The sequence below is a fragment of the Triturus cristatus genome, chromosome 1_2 (assembly GCF_964204655.1).
Source record: "Triturus cristatus chromosome 1_2, aTriCri1.1, whole genome shotgun sequence".
Classification (NCBI taxonomy): domain Eukaryota; kingdom Metazoa; phylum Chordata; class Amphibia; order Caudata; family Salamandridae; genus Triturus; species Triturus cristatus.
In genome coordinates this window covers 82,308,304-82,330,330 of record NC_140580.1, presented here as the reverse complement: position 1 = coordinate 82,330,330, position 22,027 = coordinate 82,308,304, and the positions used below count along the sequence as shown (strand labels likewise).

Here is a 22,027-nt window from a genome sequence, read left to right as displayed (position 1 = left end):
TGGATGTATGTACGCCCAGGTGGCACACTACATGGACACTACATGGAGGTGATAGTAATGGACTGCTGTGCATGTACACTGAGAGCAAGTGTGCCTGCAATGGTACATTACATGGAGGACCCTGGTTTCCATTTTGGGAAAAGCAGGCCTCCCTGTGGGATCACTGGCATAATTATATCGTGTGGACAGAATGTCGTGTGAAAAATATAGAGGACTAGACAATTGCAAATAGGTAAATATAGATTTACTATCCTTAACTCCACATCTACATACCTTGAAGATATATATTTCGTCAAATTACATATGAGTGGAGTTTTATATAGTAAAACGTTGCTTACATATAGAAACCTACCTTCATCTTCTCGATTTTCTTGACCACCTTTTGTCAATACAATAATTTTTCTCTGGTATTTTGACTAAACATCATGGGACATTCTGGAGGAAAGGAGAGAGACTCCCCCTGTACAATTCAAAAAGGTGTTATTTGAGTCGGTGGTCAGCTGAAGAGTAGGGCTGGAAGCCCAGGATTAACCTTTAGATGTACCTATCTGTAAGGCTGACATCCTGGTGTGAACTGTCAGGATCCGCGGCGCTTGCCGCAGCCCTGCAATGCACACACAGAAACGCCGGGAGACTCACTTCCGGCTGGAGGTCGAGTCCCGGTCTAGTCGTTGCAGCACACGAGAGGTCGAAGCACTTCCGGGGGAAACGCTTAACCTTCGCGTTTCCCGCCGGTTCAGTGCTTCGGATTCTACTGGATTCCCCCAGTGACGTGAGTGCTGTTACCCGAGTCGAGTCGCGACTCAAGAAACCTGTTGCCTTCTACATCGAGGCGTCCCCGGTGGATCCTTTCGCCGCGCTGGAGCGTCCAACGAGTATTGTGATTCTCTCCCACCTTAGAGCCTTCATTACGCAGCAGCGCTTGGGGGTTGTCTTGATCCCATAGCGCAGGAGCGCTTGTGGGATACTTTTGTTTTCATAGCGCAGGAGCGCTTGTGGTATACTTTTGTTTTCGTAGCGCAGGAGCGCTTGTGGGTTGCCTCGTTCCCATAGCGCAGGTGCGCTTGTGGGATACTTTTCTTTACATAGCGCAGGAGCGCTGGTGGGTTACTTTGCTTTATAAGCGCAGGAGCGCTTGGGGGTTGTTTTGCTTAAATAAGCGCAGGAGCGCTTGGGGGTTGTTTTGCTTCAGTAAGCGCAGGAGCGCTTGTAGGTTACTTTGTTGTCGTAGCGCAGGAGCGCCTGGGGTTGCCTTGCTTTCATAGCGCAGGCGCGCTGCAAGAAAAGAGAACTCCACAGAACTGGAGCATTGTTCTTATACCCACCACTTCATTTTGGGATGCCACTGTTTTAGCTTGCCCCTATAGTTTCAGCAAAGAGTGCGCAAGAACATCAAGGCGCATGATTTTGATTTTTACTTTTGGCATGATCACGCAGGAGCGCTTTTCTTTGGTTTTGCTGAGGTAGTCGTGTCCAGGAGCACCTCACCAGAAGGCCACGAAGGGGTGACTTGTGTGGACGGGTTGTTGTTTCGGGGGGAACGGTTGTACCTACCTGGGGTGCCCTGTCAGCAAAAAGCAATCCGCATGTGCCACGATCATGTCCACTCCGGCCATCCTGGCTATCACAAGACGCTTGAGCTGGTGCAAAGACAGTATTGGTGGCCAACAATGGCGAGCGACATAAGAACCCATACAACGAACTGTGCCGTTTGTCTGTTGGGGAAAAACAGGTCAGAGCCCCCTGTTGGTCTGCTGCGTTCCATCCCTGTGCCGCCGTATCCGTGGCACACCATCTCCATGGATTTCGTGGTAGAACTCCCTCTCACCAAGACAGGGCACACCACGGTTCTTACCATAGTTGACCACCTTTCCAAAGTGGCGCATTTTGTACCCTTGGCGAAAGTGCCCTCCGCTGCGGACTTGGCCTTGATCTTCGTGCACGAAGTGGTTCGCCTCCATGGCGTTCCGTCGGTGGTTATCACGGACCGGGGATCGCAATTCGTGTCCCGCTTCTGGAAGGAGGTATGCAGGATCCTCGAGATGGACGTGCGCCTGTCCTCAGCGTACCATCCCCGGACCAACGGTCAGGCCGAACGGACAAACCACACCATGGAGCCGTACCTCCGTTGTTTACTGCTTATGGTTGAGAAGGAATGGTCTGAGGTGCTGTGGATGGCGGAATACGCGTACAACAACAGCAAGCATTCTGCCATCTGTACGTCCCCCTTCTTTCTTCTCTACGGCCGTCACCCTCGCACTACCGCCTGGGAGGTACCCCGGGACAGCCAGTTGCCCACGGTGCGTTCATATCATGAATCCTTGCGCCGCCTCTGGCAACAAGCACGGTTCGAGTTGGCCAAAGCTAAGGACACCTACAAGGAGCATGCTGACGCCCATAGACAGAAGGAGCTCGAATACCGCTTGGGTGACAGGGTGTGGCTTTCCATTCGGCACATCAACGTGCATGGCCCTAAGAAACTGTTGCCTCGTTTTGTGGGCCCTTTTGTCATCGAGAAGGTGGTCAACCCCGTGGCGATGAGGCTCACGCTTCCTCCGCATATGAAGATCTTCCATGTCTCCCTGCTGCGGGCGGTCCCTTCTGGTAGCGCTCTTCCCTCTCCCCCCTCTCCGGTGGTGGTGGAGGACCACGTTGAGTATGAGGTCCGGGTCATCCTGGGTTCTCGTCGTACCAGGGGTAAGCTATTCTACCTGGTGGACTGGAAGGGATACGGTACGGATGAACGATCGTGGGAGCCTTTGTCCCATGTGCGCCATGCTCCCGTTCTGGTCCGTGCATTTCATCTGAGTCACCCTCTGAGCCCTCGCCCTGTCTCCACTGTTTGAGTCCTTGGGGTGTTGGGGAGGGGGGCTTCGTTTTAGGGGGGGGGTACTGTCAGGTTCCGCGGCGCTTGCCGCAGCCCTGCAACGCACGCACAGAAATGCCGAGAGACTCACTTCCGGCTGGAGGTCGAGTCCCGGTCTAGTCGTTGCAGCACACGAGAGGTCGCAGAAGCACTTCCGGGGGAAACGCTTAACCTTCGCGTTTCCCGCCGGTTCAGTGCTTCGGATTCCCCCAGTGACGTGAGTGCTGTTACCCGAGTCGAGTCGCGACTCAAGAAACCTGTTGCCTTCTACATCGAGGCGTCCCCGGTAGATCCTTTCGCCGCGCTGGAGCGCACAACGAGTATTGTGATTCTTCATTGCGCAGGAGCGCTTGGGGGTTTTCTTGATCCCATAGCGCAGGAGCGCTTGTGGGATACTTTTGTTTTCATAGCGCAGGAGCGCTTGTGGGATACTTTTGTTTTCGTAGCGCAGGAGCGCTTGTGGGTTGCCTCATTCCCATACCGCAGGTGCACTTGTGGGATACTTTTCTTTACATAGCGCAGGAGCGCTGGTGGGTTACTTTGCTTTATAAGCGCAGGAGCGCTTGGGGGTTGTTTTGCTTCAATAAGCGCAGGAGCGCTTGGGGGTTGTTTTGCTTCAGTAAGCGCAGGAGCGCTTGTAGGTTACTTTGTTGTCGTAGCGCAGGAGCGCCTGGGGTTGCCTTGCTTTCATAGCGCAGGCGCGCTGCAAGAAAATAGAACTCCACAGAACTGGAGCATTGTTCTTATACCCACCACTTCATTTTGGGATGTCACTGTTTTAGCTTGCCCCTATAGTTTCAGCAAAGAGTGCGCAAGAACATCAAGGCGCATGATTTTGATTTTTACTTTTGGCATGATCGCTGAGGTAGTCGTGTCCAGGAGCACCTCACCTGGAGCAGCCTTCCTTGGAGCAGCGCTGATTCTGGGTGCCGTGGTCCACAATAGCATTGGTGAGTCCCCCGGAAGACAACAATTTCTGTGTGTGTGTTTTCAGGGTGCTTTAGAACAGGAGTGGGGCTCTTAGTGATCTGGTCCTTTCTGTCTTCCAGAGGGCACCGAGATACCCCACACACGAGGCCACTACGTCCTTTCTGGCTCCCTTCCCTGCGTCCATCTCATCCCTGCTGGTTCCTACTGTCCACGAGGGTCAGGTGGGTACGGGGACGGGTGCTCCTGTCGTCTCTGCGGAATTGCGTCACAAGCAAAGGTAAGTCTTGTGAGGCACCTGACATGAACTCAACTCACTCCTGTGGCCTGTGTTGTGGGACTAACAGCTTCGGAGTCTCTCCTGCTGGGACAGCCTTTCAAGAGGAAGAAAAGAGAGAAAAGCGTACATTTCAAAAGAAGCAGGACTGAATAAAAATGCCCTCCAACGGGGAACAAGTGAACTCAATTAGCACTCCTTGGCGACGTAGTGTCGTTTTTAAATGTTCAACCACTTGAACAAATGTCCAATCTGATTTCTTTCTTCATTAATCTTTTATTGTTTCATCTTTTTTCTTTTTTTCTTTTCATAAGCATTAATTCATATGATACTTCTCATATTCATGGAATCTGTAGTGTTTGTTATCACATTACACAGATGCCCCAATGCATTTCGGATGTTTGCCCTTCATCAGGGGTATAGATCCTGCCGTAATGCCGTGGCAGCGTAGTATCAGATTCCAGCAATATTCTTCACAAAAAGCATCTCGAAGAAGCAGGACCCCAACTTAAATTTCAAAGACCCAGTCCCTAAATCGCATTTGATGTCTGGAAATGGACTATAAGAAGGGGAGGTTGAGAGCCCAAAACTGACCATCTGCCAAGTAGACAGATTCGCTTAGTGAGAAGGGGAATCTTGGCAAGACTTCCGCCTGGTACCAAAAATGGGGTCAAGGCCTGCTAGGCTCCCTTCTGAGTGAGGGGACATTCCCAGGGAAACCAAGACCACCTGCCGTGGAACCTGGAGCTCCAGCACCTGCTGCTTACCAAGTCCAGTGTGCCCTTAAGGAAGAAGAGAGCATTGGAGGGAGCGAGGTCCTGTGGGCAGCCAAACTGAGAGGAGGTGCAAGGTGTGATGATATAGCTGTGCACTGATCAGTTATATGCTCATGTACAGGAGTTATTCAGCGACCCTCATATGCTAGGAGAAGGTTACAGTGGACTGAGCCATGCATTGGGTGTCATGCAGGGAGCACCAAAGCCGTACAGGCTTGTTGCTGTGACCCCATATGCCAGAGGGGGCCACCATTGAAGTGATTGTGCCGAAAAACATGCCAAGACTCGTGTGTGCCTTAGTGGAGACTCTGCATGTCAGTTGGGGCCAACGTGGTGTGAGTGATTGCACTGGAGGAGTCTGTGTTTTGCCAGCAAGTACCACAGCAAACCTGTATTCCATTAGGAGCTACCGGTACTGAGTTTTGCCAGCAGTTTTTGCTGTTGCCCGAGAAAGTGAAAGCTGCAGCCTATGGGTCAAGCCCATGCACTGTGATCTGACCCTAACCAACTCAGAAGACTTCGGAGCACACTGAGGAGGATATCGCACCATTGCTGGGATCAGGTTGGGAGCCTAAAGATAAACCTTCCTCTCCGTGTGGGAAAAACAAACTTACTGTGCCTGCGGAAGCTGGGAGCACCTCCAATCACTGAGGAAGCCAGCAGCGCTGCTTGGGATGGAGCTTGTTACTTCCAGGTGCTGCCACTTGAGCCGTGAGCAGACTGACTTTTCTGTACAGAACCAGAGCTTGCACGGGACCGTGGAAAAGCTCTTCCATACTGCAGAAGCGGGTAACACTTGGGACTCACTGATGCACCATGGACACTTCTTACTTTTTCCCAAGAGACAAAGGAGGGCTCTTGAGTAAGGCCAGCTAGTGAGCATTCCCATGATGGGGCCACCAGTGAATGAGCAATAATCCAGACAACATTGTAAAGAAGAGTATGGGAAACGGCTTTGCCAGGCTAACACTAGAGCTCTGACCTCAAGGTGATTGTGTTATTGCTTACGAATGCTGTCAGTCCTTTTTTAGACATAAAATACTTCTTTTTCATACAAAACAGGTATTTGACTGGAGATTGATTTATTGACATTGCTGAGCGCACTTTGATTTATGAGTAGTGTTCACTAGCCTTTGTCTACTCCCCCCCGAGGGAGCCTTTGATCGCTCATCCATAGCTACCACTGTGAGGCAAGTGCAGAAGAGGTACTTGGCCCTGTTGTTCAGGATCAATAGAAGGTCAGGCCCCGGGACATAAGTTGTAAATGGCCTCAACCACCATGGTTCATCCCAATAGCCCTTGAGTACCCCATGGCCCTCTAAAGAGGTTCTGACAGTGAGGTAAGAAAGTCTTCAAAAGAGATGGAGAGACAAATCCAATATGAAGAGAGATTGACTTTGCGTGAGCAAATCAATAGAAAAGGGAGCTGTTAAGAGAGAATACAATTCTTTAGTAAATTTGGATTAGCAACACTGAGGATAGAGATTTCTAGCCTTCATAAAGATAGGTCAACAAAGAGAGAGGAACATCGAGATATGCAACCTTAAACAAAGTCAATAATCAAGACCAAGAAGTTGTGCATCACACAGATGATTACTCAATGTTGATTTCAAAAAGAAAGGTAATCTACCTAATGATGGACAATAAAGTTTGCGTAGCAGAAAAATAGCCTTTGGAAACATTAGCATGTAGGACTCTGGAGCACAGAGCAAGCGAAACCTTTCAATAACGACAAATGAATTAGACTGAGCATTAGTTTGCTGGACAGATTATCCATTGAGAGACAAAATAAAGATGAGGATCAGAGATATCAAACGTATTTGAGAAAGATCTGTAAATCTAAATGAGCATCAGTGAAATGCTCAGAGACTTAAAGAATAATAAGGATCAGAGATATAGCCAATGCCTTCAAAAATGAAACATCATCTAGTGTAAAAAATAGAGAGGAGAAGAAAGATTGTTGTTAAAATTGATTTGGGAACCTGAAGAGATTTTCATGATTAAGCATTCAAGGGAGTTCTCTAACCACTTAAAGACTGCAGTTAATAGCAGGAAAATCATGTTGAGGATTAGACAAGAAAATAACTCCTTATCGAAAAAGATACAATTCTTATGTGCAAAGGAAATTGGGTGTAGCTGTGAGATAACTGATAATTGTTTTATTTGAAGCATAAATATACTTACTGAAAATGTCTAATTTTCTCTATTTCATCTTTACCATCAACAGCCCACACATTGGATGTTTCCACTCTCCCACAATTATCTACCACACCAGGTAAAACACAAATTATTATCGTTTCATCTTTTTTGCTTTATCGTGGAGTCAAATGCTTGTTTTCATGAATGAATATTTATTGGAAGTCAAATCTAAATAGAAATGAAGGAATCAAAAGAACACATAAATTCAAGAGGACTAGTAGCTGATCAGGTTGAGTTACAGTCTAGAAAAATGTTGGAAAAAAAATACTCAAGAAGGAGCTCCACCAGCGTTTAGTGACCTGGGTTCACACTCCTCATCTCATATATGTCTCCATGGCCCACTTTGTTCCAACAGTTACTTTCTTCTCTTCATTAACAAAAAGAACTACCAATGAACTTATTAAGGTTAGCAAAAGGGCAACACCAGCCAAATCACAGGTGCTGCTGTCCATGACACTATAATTGATTGTGATATATAGCCCTACACTCCCATCTCATCTACGAGTGGTTAGATGTGAGTGTGCTTCGCTGCTGGTGTGGGAGATTGTAAGGGATATATCCACCCCACAACATAGATATTTTAATCCATGTTGCAGTTAGGCTAGTTTAGGGTGGTTGAGTGTGATGTGCATACAAGGCTGCTGTACACCCCCTAAGAATACACAACTTAAAAAACTCCATCTCCATCGAGACTTATAGATATACAGACAAAAGCAATTTGTTTACTGACCTGGACCACCAGCTAAACTAGTTTATGAGGTCTATACCATGCTACTCTTCGTGCCTTTTATCTGCCCTTTGGGACAATACAGATAGGCAATTATAGCCGGTAGAAGGTGAAGCAAAGTGAAAGGAAGGGGGTGGAGGTGGGGACATGGCTAATTGTACTCAGCTTAATTGATTTATTGATGCAAAAGAAATAAAGTAGATAGCAGGCCGATCGGAAAGGGGGCAAAGGGGTCATTACTCTCTATGCCCCAATTTTTAGTAGGTCTGGCTCTCATGCTGCATCTTTTAGTTATAGATTTTTTGTTTCACTTAAGGGCAACTATTAGCTTTTCAGCTGTCAAACGACTTATTGTGTACAACTCCAACATTTAGAAAAGGCTTTGGGCCAGTCTATTTCTTATTATTGACATTCTTGTCTGTGTTGTGGGCTTGCTTCTTATTCAATGGCCTTCCTTCTTATTCTTGTGTTTGTCTCTCCATTGAGCCTAGTTTCTTCACCGTCCATCTGAATGGTCACAAGTGAAGTGCATATATTTTCTTGCTCTCTCCCTGTAGGCGCTGCTTCCTTCCACACTGGACCTTACAGCTTATTGAAATTTCACAATTGTTAAGTCGGTCTGAAATTGCCTAAGCACATGCCTGCACTAAACAACTAAGTGGCCACAAATAAAAGAAACAGTCTTCCCTTAGCATTTGTTTTTGTTTCTTGTTTTACTGTTCTTTAACTTCCTGCCTGGGTCTGCGCACCACAAGTCTTAACATGTTTCTCTGTGCCCCATTGTAGCGGGAAGGTGTTTTCAAGACAAAAAGTTCAAGTGTGCAAGTTAAACAAGCATTGGCTAAGCTCAACCTGATGGTATTGAAGCGCTTTCCATGAGCACCAGTTACATTAATTTCATATCCTTTGTGCATAGTATTTGACCACAAATAAAATCATAAATCCTGTTTAAATTGGCAGTAATGTGTAAAAAAAAACCATTATAAAATGTATACAAACAACAATTAATCCATTAGGCCACGTAAATAAACGTGCTTGAAATAGAGTGCAACCAGAGGTAACCAAACTGAATTTGCAGCACATAGTAACTGTGATCCAGGACATAAAGCCTGCCCTGGCTCTACCAGGTGAAGAAGACAATGCAGGGACTATGTGGGAGCAATAACCGTACAGGCGTATTGTTTCCATAGACCAGGTTTCGTGAAAGAGAAAGATTTCATACTCCCATATGAGGTTAATCCATTCTGTGCAACCCGCCCTGCTTGCCAGGCCGGCAGTATTCCGAAATAGGATCTTAATCATTTGGCCATGACTCTCAGTAGTAGAAAGTCGACCTTTGCAGTGCAGCCCACTAGAATCAGTATATTGTACGTTTGACTGGCCCTCATGTAATGGGACATAGCGGGGTAGACAGATGCAGGGCTCTAAGGAGAACTCGTCCCTACTGGCCTTCTCGGCATAGACCTTCTTAGCTTCGTAAAGAACACAAAAAAAATAGTCAGTACAACAATTGGGGTACCTAGATATCTTCCTCGTTTATCTGGGTCAAATGGCAAAAATGTGAATCTTATGGTGCCCCCCCCCCCCCCCAATATCATGACAGCCATGGTTTTCTAATCATCTTTTACCCAGTTAAACTTTCAAACTTGTTTAACTGACCAAAAAGTTAAGTACTTCTGCCGTTGTGGGATAATACTCACCTCACCGCATCTAGCATACCACAATGTCTTTGCACTTACAGTTTGCACTGAGAAGTAATATTTTGCATCTTAAGCTATGCACCTGTATGAATTATCCAGGAGGTATTCAAACCAATAATCTCATATAATGTAAATCAGTGCTACATCATTCCCGATTATGTTCTTGTCTTTTTATCACCACTACTATTCGTCACAATAACCTACTGACCTCTTCCATCCCCACCTGGTTCATGTTAGAGTGGTCTGGAGCCACTCTGCAGAAAAAAAGGATGCAATTGAGAGCATCCTTCTTTGAAGATAAGTGCAGCAAATAAGAGAATGGCCCCCACTCAGGTTCTCCCCAAACCAATTATTTTTAATGCACCTCTAGGGCATGGACAATATGGCTGCCCGGTAACACCTAGACCTGATGAGCTCCATTGTTAGGGCCTTAATACACAGGATTCAGAAAGAAAGGTGGTGGTGATGCTAATCTGTCCTGGTGGGAATGGGCAAAAGGGTGAGGAAGTAACTCTCAAGAACTGGAGGGTGTTCGAATGGGTGTTCTAATGGGTTTGGTGGAATGTCTCATAAGCAGAGAATACGAGGTGTAGAACTGACGGAGGTTCAGATTCTGACCCAAGATGAAGTCAACGTAAATGACAGATCTTGGACAGAGATGAAATGGAATGAGCAATGCATGATTGTGTGATCACCTGTGCAGAGAGGCACTGAAGGCACTTAGACTGTTGGGAAAGGCATTGGTGAGGGGCCATCTTTGTCTCTCCGATATTTCATTTTGAAAGCAAAATATGACAAGAGGACAGATTGAGGAGATAAAAAGAGGGCCATTTTTTAGGATGTGGGATGTGTTCTGATCCTTACCTCAAACTATTTCATAATCATGCCCAACCTGAACAAGGGGTCAAACCGAACAATCAGAAATCAGACTTATTTGCCTACAGGAGATCAACAGCCAGACGGGATGAGGGATAGAAATGGGAGAGGATGCTACTTAGAGCTCCTACTCACTATTGAATTCTTGGATAATGGAAATGAACGCATTTGGAGTAATGAAGATCACTGGAAAATAATGAAAGCATTGCCACCTCATCCATCTTACTCATCGCAGTCATTAACCTTGAGGATATACAAAGCATTACCACTCAGAAAGTCACTGTGCCCCCTTTGGACATGTTCTCTATCTATTCAGGAAGAAGGCACCCCTCAGATGATTAGAAAGTTGAGATTGCTATAATTGAGGTCTTCCTTAGAAATAGCATTTGACAAAATACAGGAAGAACTAGTTCCTGATATAAATTAAAGACATGCTAGGGCAAAAAGAAGCACCGGACCTTAAGAATAATTATACAGACACATCTTAAGCTGAGGCTCATGAGAGAGTAATGCACCTAATTTCCCAGCCTCTGAGCAGATGTAATAGTCACTAAGAATAAAACCTTGGCTGATAAGAGAGGAAGAAGAATATATTCCAGTGGCTCACAAGGCAAACCCCATAAAACCAAACAAAGATCCCAATCAGGGATGGAAGAATGAACTACAGGTCTGAGAGATTGCAAAACCTACTTAAGCTACTAGAAATCAAAGGGATACGATTAGAAAGATCATGTCTAGGGTGTCCACAAAGCTTGAATTGTAGACCAATACACTGGAATGGTACATTTTGGTAACTCCAAAAGGAAACCAGCCCTCAAAAAATCCAGAAATCCTAAAGGATCACAATCCCTAGGATGTGATCATTTAGAATACTAGTATTCCGGGAGCCGCTCGTAGAGGAGTACTTGACCTGCGTTGCTTGCTGCCTACTGGAGCCCCGTAGGGCATTGACCTCACCTAACCTGTGTCCAGGGAGCCCCGTTGTGCATTGAAAGTTGATCGGGGAGCTGCTGTGGAGGAGGACGGGACTGCGAGGACCAGCAGGCTGTGCGTGTTCCATCCAGCACACCTGCCGCCTCTTCCCGTGACTCCGCCCCCTCTATCAACAGCCAGAATAATATCTGAAGGTATTACGCGTCAGCGGGACGCGTTTGCGGGACATCACCCGGGACAAAGCCCGGACTAAGGGCGGACCCTCTGAGACCCTCCGAGGCCGATCGAGGCTGGGCTGGGCCAGGAGTGACTCTGCTGCATCGTGGTAATTGGGAGTTTCTCTTTTCTTTTAAACATTGCCATGGCTTCTAGTGAGACTGTTATGCCTGGGGAGAAACCAAGGCCAGTGGTAAATGGCCCCCTTGACAGTTATTTTAAAAAAACTATCGTAACGGATAAGGAGCTGGACACTACCCTGGAGGAGCGCAGACTAGAACGTCGTCGCTCTATTGAAAACATGAAACGTAGAGCTCCAGAGGTTGTTTCCCCAAACATTCCTGTTGTCGAGAGTGGTAGTAATGGTGTAAACGACACCCCCCTCTCGCAAGAGGGTGTTCCGCTATTGTTACGTGACTGTTCGCCCACAAACTGTGTCCCTAGTGTTCAGGTTATCAGCGATTCTCTCCCCCCACATGCCATAAGTCATTCTAAACTTTTTAATACGCGGCTTGTGGGACGGGGGGTAGGAAAAAAGGCTAAGAATCCGAACAAGGGGATTATTCATGGCCCTCCTCCCAGGAAAAAAAGGCGTAGGGTGGGGGTGACCAATGGCCCCAGAACACAGCATTCAGAATTTGGCCACTATCTTTCTAAAGGGTCTGTTTCTGGGTTATTAATTGGGCCAGATCATAGCCAGACGGCGGCCACTAGTACCTGTCCAACGGCTGTGAACCCTGTTGTGACCCCCCCAGAGCCTGCTCTATCAGCTGAAGTTATTCCACAGGTGCCCATTCCCATAGATTTTTTACCCCAACTGGGGGACATGATTAGCATTCTCCTTTTACCAATTACTGACACCTTAAGGAAGCTGGAGCATAGGCTAGCGAACATCGAATCTACAATGAGAAATATGGCCGTTGTAGGTAAGGTTACAACGGATGGTACTAGTAAACAGGCTGGAGCTCCCCTTATAAATCCACCCAGGGAACCTCCTGATCTTAGTAGGAATGTAGTGCAGACTGTGGGCCACCTAACTACGGATCAGGGCAGAAATGAACCTTTGTTGCCGAAGGAACATTTAGTTAGCAAGCCCGTTATGGATTTGGTGGAGGAAGCCAGTATTGCCCCAGAAGGGAGCACTGTCCAGGCGCAGGGTAACCTTAGGTGGGAGGGGGTTCCTGGGACTCATGGTCTTCGGGTTGATTTACCCCCAGAAGCTGCACCCTTAGTGGTGGTGTTGACTGGGGTTCCTGTTTTAACTGTTAATAAGAGTGAGGATTATGCCCAGCTTAAAAACAAAACTATCCACTGGCTAAGAACATATAGACCCATAAACAGGAAAGTAAATGGTGAGATATTACATGTTAGACGTCTCCCATGGCTTGGTGGAAGGAATAAAGACGTCGAAGGTGATATAGTTCTGATTAATTTCAGAGACCCAGAAGCGGTAGCTCTTATATTGAACTGGCCCCTCGGCAATGGTAATAGCCAAATTCGCCCTCGATCTTTGACCTATTTCTATCCCAGGTCTTTGGTTTTCCCCACATCCTATGTAAGGAAAAATCGTTCAGTTTACGCAAATGACCCCACTGCCCTTTATGCACCAAATCAGCGAATCGATCACCAAGGTTGGAACACGGTTCCCTTTAGTGGCCACAGGAATAACAACATTCGGAGAATGGAGCACCTGAGGCCTTTTACACCTTTAGAATTAGGGAACAGGTTTGATGTTTTTTCCAGCATTGATGATTGTGATTGAAAATTACAGTTTGGGCAGGGTAGGCGGGAGGGTCCAATTGGAGGTGGAGTTGCGGGGAACGTTACTGTGTTACCCAATGTGGTTGATGACCCCCAAAGTAGTGATGTGCTTCTCCAGGATGCAGAAAACACTACTTTAAGAATTCCTAATGTGATAGATACCACCACATGTACTGCCGAAAAAAGTATGTTAAATCCAATAATATTATCGGCCACAATAGATACCAACCCATCCCAAGTAGCCTTAGAAGAGAACCTAAGGGCCATTACGTGGAATATAGCTGGGCTAGCCTCTAAGGTAAACACCCCCATATGGGCTGATTTTATTAAACAAGGTTATGATATTATTTGCCTGCAAGAAACTTGGGATAGGGCCGAAGTACATGTTGAGGGCTATACTTCTTTTAACGTGCAGGCTGTGGCATCCCAAGCTGGTCGAGCCAAGGGTGGACTCGTGACCCTGATATCCACTGCACTGACTGAGTTCTGTGTTAGTGATCATGTAGTTCTAGGCGAACATGCCTCGGTTCTGCGTATGGTCCATAGCGGATGCAGAGACTTAATAATAGTGAACTTTTATAACAACATTGCTGGGCACAAACAGGGAAAGTTTATTTCTGATATAGAGCAGGCCATTGATGCCTTTTTACTGAGTACACCCAAACCTGCTGCCATCATATGGGTGGGAGATTTTAACATTAAATCATGTACCTATGCACTCAAGGGGGCTTGTGGCCATAGGGAGGAGTACTCGGGAACGGAAACAACATGTGTATATAATCATTTCCCGCATAACAACTATGGTAGTGCTCTGAATAACCTATTGGCCAAATATGACCTGGACCTCCTTGAATGTAATAAGAACAAAAACAACGTTAGATGTCCAACATTTCATGGGAGGAACAGTCAAACATTTATTGATCATATTATGATATCTTGCTCTGTAGCTTATATTAATGTTTGGGTGATTGAACAAACGGTCAGTGATCACAACAGTGTAACCGTTGAACTATTGGGTTGGGGAATCAAAAGGAATACCTTTGGTCAACCAATTCAGGACATTGTTGCAGTAAGACCGAATGGGATGAGAGTGAAATGGACAAAAGTTGACCCCATTAAACTTGTTGCCAATGTGATCACAAACTGTTGTGGGGAGGTCGAATATTGCTTATTGCTGGACCCATGCCCACGAATTCTGTTATCCAAATTCCTAACTATTACCAAAACCATTGAGAAATCCCTGACACACAAACCTCGGAAATCAAGGAAAGTTAAGGCGGTGTGGTTTGATGACCATTGTGCGCAGTCTTTAAAAAGGCTAAAAACTTCACTTGATGCAATACCAAGAGACGTTTGTAAGATCAGGGAAGAGCGTCATAATTATAAAACTTCACTTTCCATTAGGAAGAAGGAATTGCAGGATGCGGCATGGGAAAAATTAGACCAGGCTGCAGATACTAAAGATCATAAACTTTTTTGGGACACCATAAATAGCCCATTCTTGAAGAATGACAATGTCCCTGAACTAACTTCGCAAGTCAGTTGTCAGGCCTGGATAGCTCACTTTACTGGGATTTTTAATTCTGATTTTACTACCGTTTTTAATTCTAATGTTTTAACTGATACTCCAACCTGTTTTAAATGGGAGAAATTATTGTTCTCGGTGACACTAAGCGAGGTGATTGTGGCAATTGAAAAGAGTAAGGGGGGGAAAGCCCCGGGCCCAGATGGGGTCCCGTGGACTTTTTTAAATCTGAGATTGTTCTATGGGCCCCCATTTTAACCCGTTATTTTAATGCTGCAATCGAGGACGAGTTACCAACCTCATGGGGTCAATCCATCTTAGTACCACTTTTTAAAAAGGGTTCTAGGGCTGAAGCACGAAATTATCGCCCAATTTCACTTTTAGACTCGTCGTTAAAGATTTTGAGTCGTATACTTCTGGTGAGACTAGAGACCTGGGCTGAGGACAATAATGTTCTTTCTCCTATTCAGTTTGGGTTCCGAAGGGGTTTAGGAACTATGGAGCAGTGCGTGAATCTTGAACTTATCATCGGCAAGTACACTAAAGCCAAGGAGGGGAATTTGTTTATGTGCTTTGCCGATTTAAGTTCTGCTTTTGATTTAGTGGAACACGCACTGCTCTGGCCAGTACTACTTGACATGGGCGCACCACCTGAAATCATCCACCTCTTGGCTAGAATGTATGGTAATCTTTCAAGTAAGGTTAGATTCGGAACAAATGGTGAATGCACCCCCCTTTTTAAAATTGGTAGAGGGATCCGACAAGGGTGTGTGCTTGCTCCCCTTTTATTCTCCCTTTTTATAAATCAGGTTGATCAATTTTTACAAGAATCTTATGCTGATGCTCCCATCATCAATGGAAAGCAAATACCCGTCCTACTATATGCGGACGACGCGGTCCTGATCTCCAGGACCGCGAATGGGTTGCAAAAGTTAATTGAGAAATTTCATATTTTTATTCAGGGCAGAAAGCTTAAAATTAACAAGGGTAAGACTATGACTATGACTTGTGGTAAGAAAATAAAGAAAAACAAGTCATTCTTTTTAGATGGGGATAAACTTGAGGCAGTCCGACATTTTTGCTATTTAGGTATCACCTTTTCAGGTGATGGGAGATGGGTAAACGAGCAATCCTGTGTTGGTATGAAGATGACCAGAAATACAAATTGCATCTTCAGATTCGCCTCGAAATTGGGGGGTCGTAGAATCCGTGAGATGATTTCTATCTATAATTCAAGGTGCATGTCCTCTGCTTTGTATGGAGCAGGGATATGGGGATATAATCGTCAGATTGCTCTGTCCATCCAGCAAGAGGAAAACAAGTACCTGAAACGACTATTATGCCTCCCCGCTTCTGCCTCAAACGAGATTACCCACAGAGAGCTAGGCATAAATCATGCCGCAGATCTGATTGCATTGCGTCCCTTGTCCCTATGGCGGTCCATATGGGCCAAAGAAGAAACTAGGTTTACCCAGGAAGTAATTTTGGACTGTATCCAACTAGATCGTCATTCGAAAATTCCCTGGTTAGAACATATTCACTCCTGGTATAAGATTCTCTTTGGCCAGGATATTTTTAAAGATATTTTAACAACATCGGTTTTAACAAAGCGTAACCTTAAAACCATTTACTTGGACCATGCAAAAGGGACCAGAACGAAGGAGTATGCAATGCAAAGTACGTTCAAATTATATTTGGAGTACAATCTTAGTACAAGATTCCCACCTTATCTTACATTTGTTAGTATTAATTCTCATCGCTTCGTTCTAGCACGCCTGAGGTTGGGAATAGTCCACCATCTGGTGGCTTTCCCAACCGTAAAAAAACCCGGGTCATGTCTGTGCCCATGCGATGGGAAATCAAAACAGAGCATCTGCCACTTTTTACTTTTTTGTAATTTTTATACTGGTTTTAGGAAGTTTTATTTGAAGCAACTATTTTTAGAATATAAGATATACAATACAAGAGCCGCAATACAATTGTTGTTTGATTTGGCATCCCCGAATGTGTGCTATCGCGTGGCCACCTACATTTTAAAGTGCACCTGGCACAGGAAATCAATTATTATATGATCCCCTCGTTCCGTTATCCCCGCTCACCCGTTGGCTATGACTATCGGTGATTTACTGTTAAGTTACATTGTTTGTTGTATATTTATTTCTGTACTGGCATTTGCACAAACTTTCATTACAAACAAATTGCTGCTAAAATGTCTAAACTGAATTAACTCCCCCCTTAACAACTATTATTAAAATGTATTTAATGATTAAATTTAACTCTGCACACAAAGTGATATACTTTATTGATTTAACAATATTGGCATGGATAGTGATGTAATTTTAAATGTTTTTGTATTTAATTTGCATAAATTTGATTCTTTACTGTTTTGATGTATGTTGCTATATGGTTGTACTTGTACATACCGAATAAAGCATTTTGAAAAGAATACTAGTAGAATGAAAATGAATTCTAATGACCAACATGAAATGTTAATGTAGAAGGGTGGCATTATTGCTGCAGATCCATAGCTACTTCTCAAGGACAACCTAAGTGCTGGAGACCAACCTGCTCAACCATCAGACCTGTACTTGAAGATTAAATGGAGCCCAAAAGATCAGAAACTGAAGAGATGGAGGAAGAATCAGCATTTTCGAGGGATGCTCTACAGTTACATGCAAAGGGAGGGGAAACAATGGTCTCATGGGTGAAATTGGGGGTCCTAGAATCATCTCTGCCCTCTCCAAATGAATCCTTTCCAGAACTCTGAATAGTAGAGAGATCATATGAAATACATATAGAAGGTGCCGTCGTCTGACCAGGGGTAGAGCATCCATCCCTAAGATAGGGCACAGGTGACTCCTGAGCAAAAAACAGGAAGAAGCTCATCCTCCGGGAAGAACAAAGATCTCTTCTACGAGTTCGCCATCTTGCACAGGTCTGACGAAATATCTTTCTGCTAAAAAAACTGAACTCATGAGAGAAAATGCCTGCTGAGGCTGTCTGCATGCATATTTCCCTTCCCAAAAGATAGGCTGATTTCAGAGAAAGGAGAAGAGACTTCACACACTGAATATCACATGGGCCAGGAAATCTAAAGAGGTTATCTTTGTCCCCCTGTGAATGATATAGTGTAAGCAATTGCCTCTTATTTACCCCACACATTTTGGCACTGATTCTGCTGATTTTCTTTACCTGAAGTGCACTGGGCCATGCTGACGGAGTCACAGTGCTTGTGCTCTGAACCCTCAAATGTATGTATAATTGTCGTTGCCTGATTAGCATATTTAGCTTACCTGGAACTCCCTAGTATACGGTTCACATTATACCCAGGGTCTGTTTGTTAAATGTTACAAGTCAACTGCTGCACTTATTGTGACACCACTCCAGTGACGTGTGAAACCATGGCTCTGTGAATGCCACTGTAGCCTAGTCTGGGAGCTTTTAAACTGCCAACTTGACATGTTAAAATAACCCTCTTTTGCCTAGTCCTAACTTTCCTTTTTAATATTTACAAGTCAACTCCTTAGGTAGGCCTTAGAAACTTTTTATTTTTTTTGCAGATTTATATAACACGATCTCGACCCAAATGTATTGGAGCGCTTTAGAAGAGCACCAGTTCCGTTACACAAGGACACGTTCATTATTTGGTAGGCGCGGGGAGATTAAGTGATTTGCCCAGAATCACAGGATGTTGAGCCGATGCCGAGGCTGCAGCCCGGTTCCCCAGCTCCAAAGTTGGCAGCTCTAGCCGTAAGGCTACATCCGCTTCCCAAAAGCAGAATATTAAAAAGAAGGACATGACTGTTTTATTCTTTATGCTTCCTGAGAGTTAAAACTCACCAACGGCGTCTTCACTGAAGTGAGGCTGGCAGTCCCTCTGGCTAACAGAGTGTTTCACTATCCAACTGCTAAATACAGTGTTCCAAGGTATCAAATTAAATGCTACATTAAACACGACATAGTTCTGACTTTTAATGTGAGTGACTTTTCAGAATGTCACCACTTTCTGGCCTAAACGTTCTTGAGGGGATTTCTGCTAAACTGCAGCAGTTGCTACCTGAGAGAGCCTCCTGCCAGGCGGTGTGAAGTGCTCCTGGGAATGGAGACCAAACAGCCTGAAGGTAGGAGGAGGTGTGACTCCCTCCTAACAGGATGGCTAGAGGTCTGTGTCCACAGATGGCCCAGCCTCAAAGGGGAACTTTGCTCTGATAAGCAAATGAGAGCCACAACGTAGACTTCCACTCCGTTTGTTGAGCTAGACAGGATGACATCACCCTCCAGAGAGGGGAAATCTGTTGCACAACCTCATGGCTGAGCCCATAGCGTGGAAGAAAGAAAGAAAAGCTCTAACATCTTGGATTTGAGCTTAGAGATACACTGTGGGATTGGATATTGCCAATCCCCCAGGAAATGATGCAAGAGTGGGGGGTTGCCCGTGATAATTTTTTGCCCATTGGTTAGGGAATCCTCCCTACTCACTACCTTAAACTGGCGTAAAAGTGGCACCCCTGGGTACCAGCCTCAGAACCCTATTGGACTCATTTGACAGAAGAAGGACCACACCTGATGAGCTTGTGGACCTCAGAAAGACAAGCTGGACGAAGAAAAACTCTGCCTGCTGAAATGATACAGGATTTCAGAAAGAGAAGGGCTGCTTCTGCTGTTGACTTCATGGAGAGAGAGAGAGAGAGACCACAACGGTTGAAAGTGCTCCCCACTCATTCCCACTCGTCCACCAGTAAGTGGACTCCAAGTACAACTAGGCTAACCTCTCATTAATTTTCAGGAATACAACACTAAAGAAGCCCTGCATCTGCAATTGCCCAGCTGGCCAGTAACAACTGGATGTGCCCTGGGCCCTGCTAGTGCACTCCCGGAGGTTGAGTCCATGTCCCACAAGGACTTGAGAGATTAAATAATGTCACCTGACTCCCTCCAATTTGAGGAATTCTTAGCTTCTTCCCAAGTTCCATGAAAGATTCATGAGCAGGGACCCAACCTATCTGTCAGGCACCTAGAAGATCTCAGGCCTTTGGTTGGTGCTAGAGTTTACTTTCTACTACAGGAAGAACTGCAACTTGTAAGTCTTGAACTCAAAGATGACAGTTTCTGATTAAAAACAAACAGGAGGCTCATACACTACCGCTAACCAGCACACCGTCATCGTTGAAGACTCTTTAGGCCACAGACTTCATATTGTACCAGCTGAAAAATTGTTATTGTTTGTGGATAGCCTCAAATTCCCCCCATAAACCTAAGCTGTTACCAGACCGGTGAATCTCACCCGTCCGCTGATGTCAAGCCCAACACCAGATACCAGCTGCAGAGTTTTCCAACCACGAGCCTGTTGGCAAGAAACAGAAACATAAAATGTTTCTAAGTGCAAAGGTAAAAGTTTGATCAGGACTAACCTGGCCACTGCTTTGGATCAGCGATCCATTGCACTGAGACTGAAACTTCGAGTTTGGTCTGGACCCTCACATATACGAGACACATAGACTACAATTGATAAGTAGTGATTTATGGAACATTTTCACTGAATTGCAGTGATTTTTTAAAATCTTTGAAAAAATCATAACTCTGGCTCCCTACATCAGATTTTTGTTGTTTTGGTGTCTATTTAAATATAGAAATATATACTATTTTTATAATTTGGAGTGGTAATTTTTAGTGTCATGTTTGTCATTTACTAAATATTTATGTACCGATAAATGTTTTACACTTCGAACTTTTGGTTTAAGCCTCGCTTCTCTGTGCCGCAGTTACCCAAGACTGAGCTAAGGTTTAAATTAATGTAACCTAACTGGACCTGATGTCAGAACAATTGCATCATTTTCTGGTGAGGTCTCATAACCTTCCAACTAATAATCCACATTCTCACATAAAGGCCTTGGCAACTCGATTAAGTCCTTGCTGTCAGATGCCAAACATTTTCCTACAAAGAAAAGGACCTGAGAGATTTATTAATATCACTTAACTCCCCACAATTTAAGGAATTCTTAGCTTCTTTCGAAGTCCAATGATCATCATTTGAAAGATCCCTAAGAATAGCAGCCTCAGACTATCAGTCAGGCAATCGTTGTCAATGCCAATGGGGACCGCAGAAGAAGAGAGCCCCCATTCAACCAATTGTACTTGGTTCAGCTAGGCACCTTGTGTTTCAAGTATGCAATACCACCTCAGAAACTCACTGACCATGACACAGCAGTATTCAGTGCTTAGACAAAAACACATTGCCATCTACCGCCCACACTATGCAAGACCCGCCCAAGGTATGTCACTACATTTATATTCTATGATATTAATTGCAAATGGCATTTAAAGTTTGTACAGTTTTGTTTCTACGCACAGAATGTTTGCTTGCATCTTTGGACTGGAGTCATTTTGCACGCGTATATTCTCCTCACTGACCATCCTAGAAGAGTCCTCATGAGAAGTATTTGTGGTCGCCCTTCTTCCAAAAGGGAGACGTTTCTGTGAAGAGACACATAAAACACCAAAGGGGACTAGTGGGCTTGAGGGTGCTTTTCTTCGACGCTTGGATGTTGTCAGCCTTGTTTGCTTGCTTTGCTCAGGATATCACTGAAGAGATTAGTTCATTCTGGAATTGCTTGTGGGCGTGATCTGCATCAAGACTTCTAACATTGATACTAATACAGACTTGGGTTCAGAGCTGATAGTTCTTCTTTCTCTCATTTTCTTCCAGCTTATTTCCCAATTCGGCTAGTGAATGGCTTGGACAGATGTGCAGGGCGTGTTGAAGTCTATTACAGCTCCTCCTGGGGCACGGTGTGCGATGACAACTGGGACCTCAATGATGCACATGTTGTGTGCAGAGAAATTGGCTGCGGATCAGCAGTGTCCGCTCCATGGTCTGCTCACTATGGACAGGGCTACGGTCCCATCCACCTGGATAACGTGAACTGCAGAGGGTATGAGTATGCACTGTGGACGTGCCCTCACAGAGGGATGGGCGTGCATAACTGCGGTCACCATGAGGATGCCAGCGTCATCTGCTCAATGAGTGAGTGCTCAATCATTAATGAAGCTCATTACTGACAGTCTGACAGTATTCTGTGACATTTATTACAGTAAGACATGTAGATTTCTTGATTATTCTATGAGAATTCACATTTCAATAGTATTTATTGAAAAGGAAGAACATCATTAATTTTTTTTAGAAAAGGCGTTAATTCATTTTGCGCTTGTCTAAGGTGCTCAGAAGACGACTTTTGTTTATCGCT

The 22,027-nt window shown here is 45.0% G+C and overlaps 1 protein-coding gene across 25 annotated transcripts in view; it reads left to right on the top strand.

Annotated features, from left to right (window-relative positions):
• The window catches only part of LOC146866844 (scavenger receptor cysteine-rich domain-containing protein DMBT1-like), a 605,183-nt gene that overhangs the window by 414,572 nt on the left and 168,584 nt on the right, over nucleotides 1–22,027 (top strand). For 23 of the 25 annotated variants that reach the window (XM_085602150.1, XM_085602105.1, XM_085602159.1 and 20 more), the window contains 2 exons: nucleotides 7,074–7,121; nucleotides 21,490–21,807. In XM_085602150.1, the coding sequence (XP_085458276.1) occupies nucleotides 7,074–7,121; nucleotides 21,490–21,807 (366 nt within the window). The remainder of the gene's footprint in view (nucleotides 1–7,073; nucleotides 7,122–21,489; nucleotides 21,808–22,027) is intronic. The other 2 variants (XM_085602273.1, XM_085602254.1) reach the window with 1 other exon arrangement.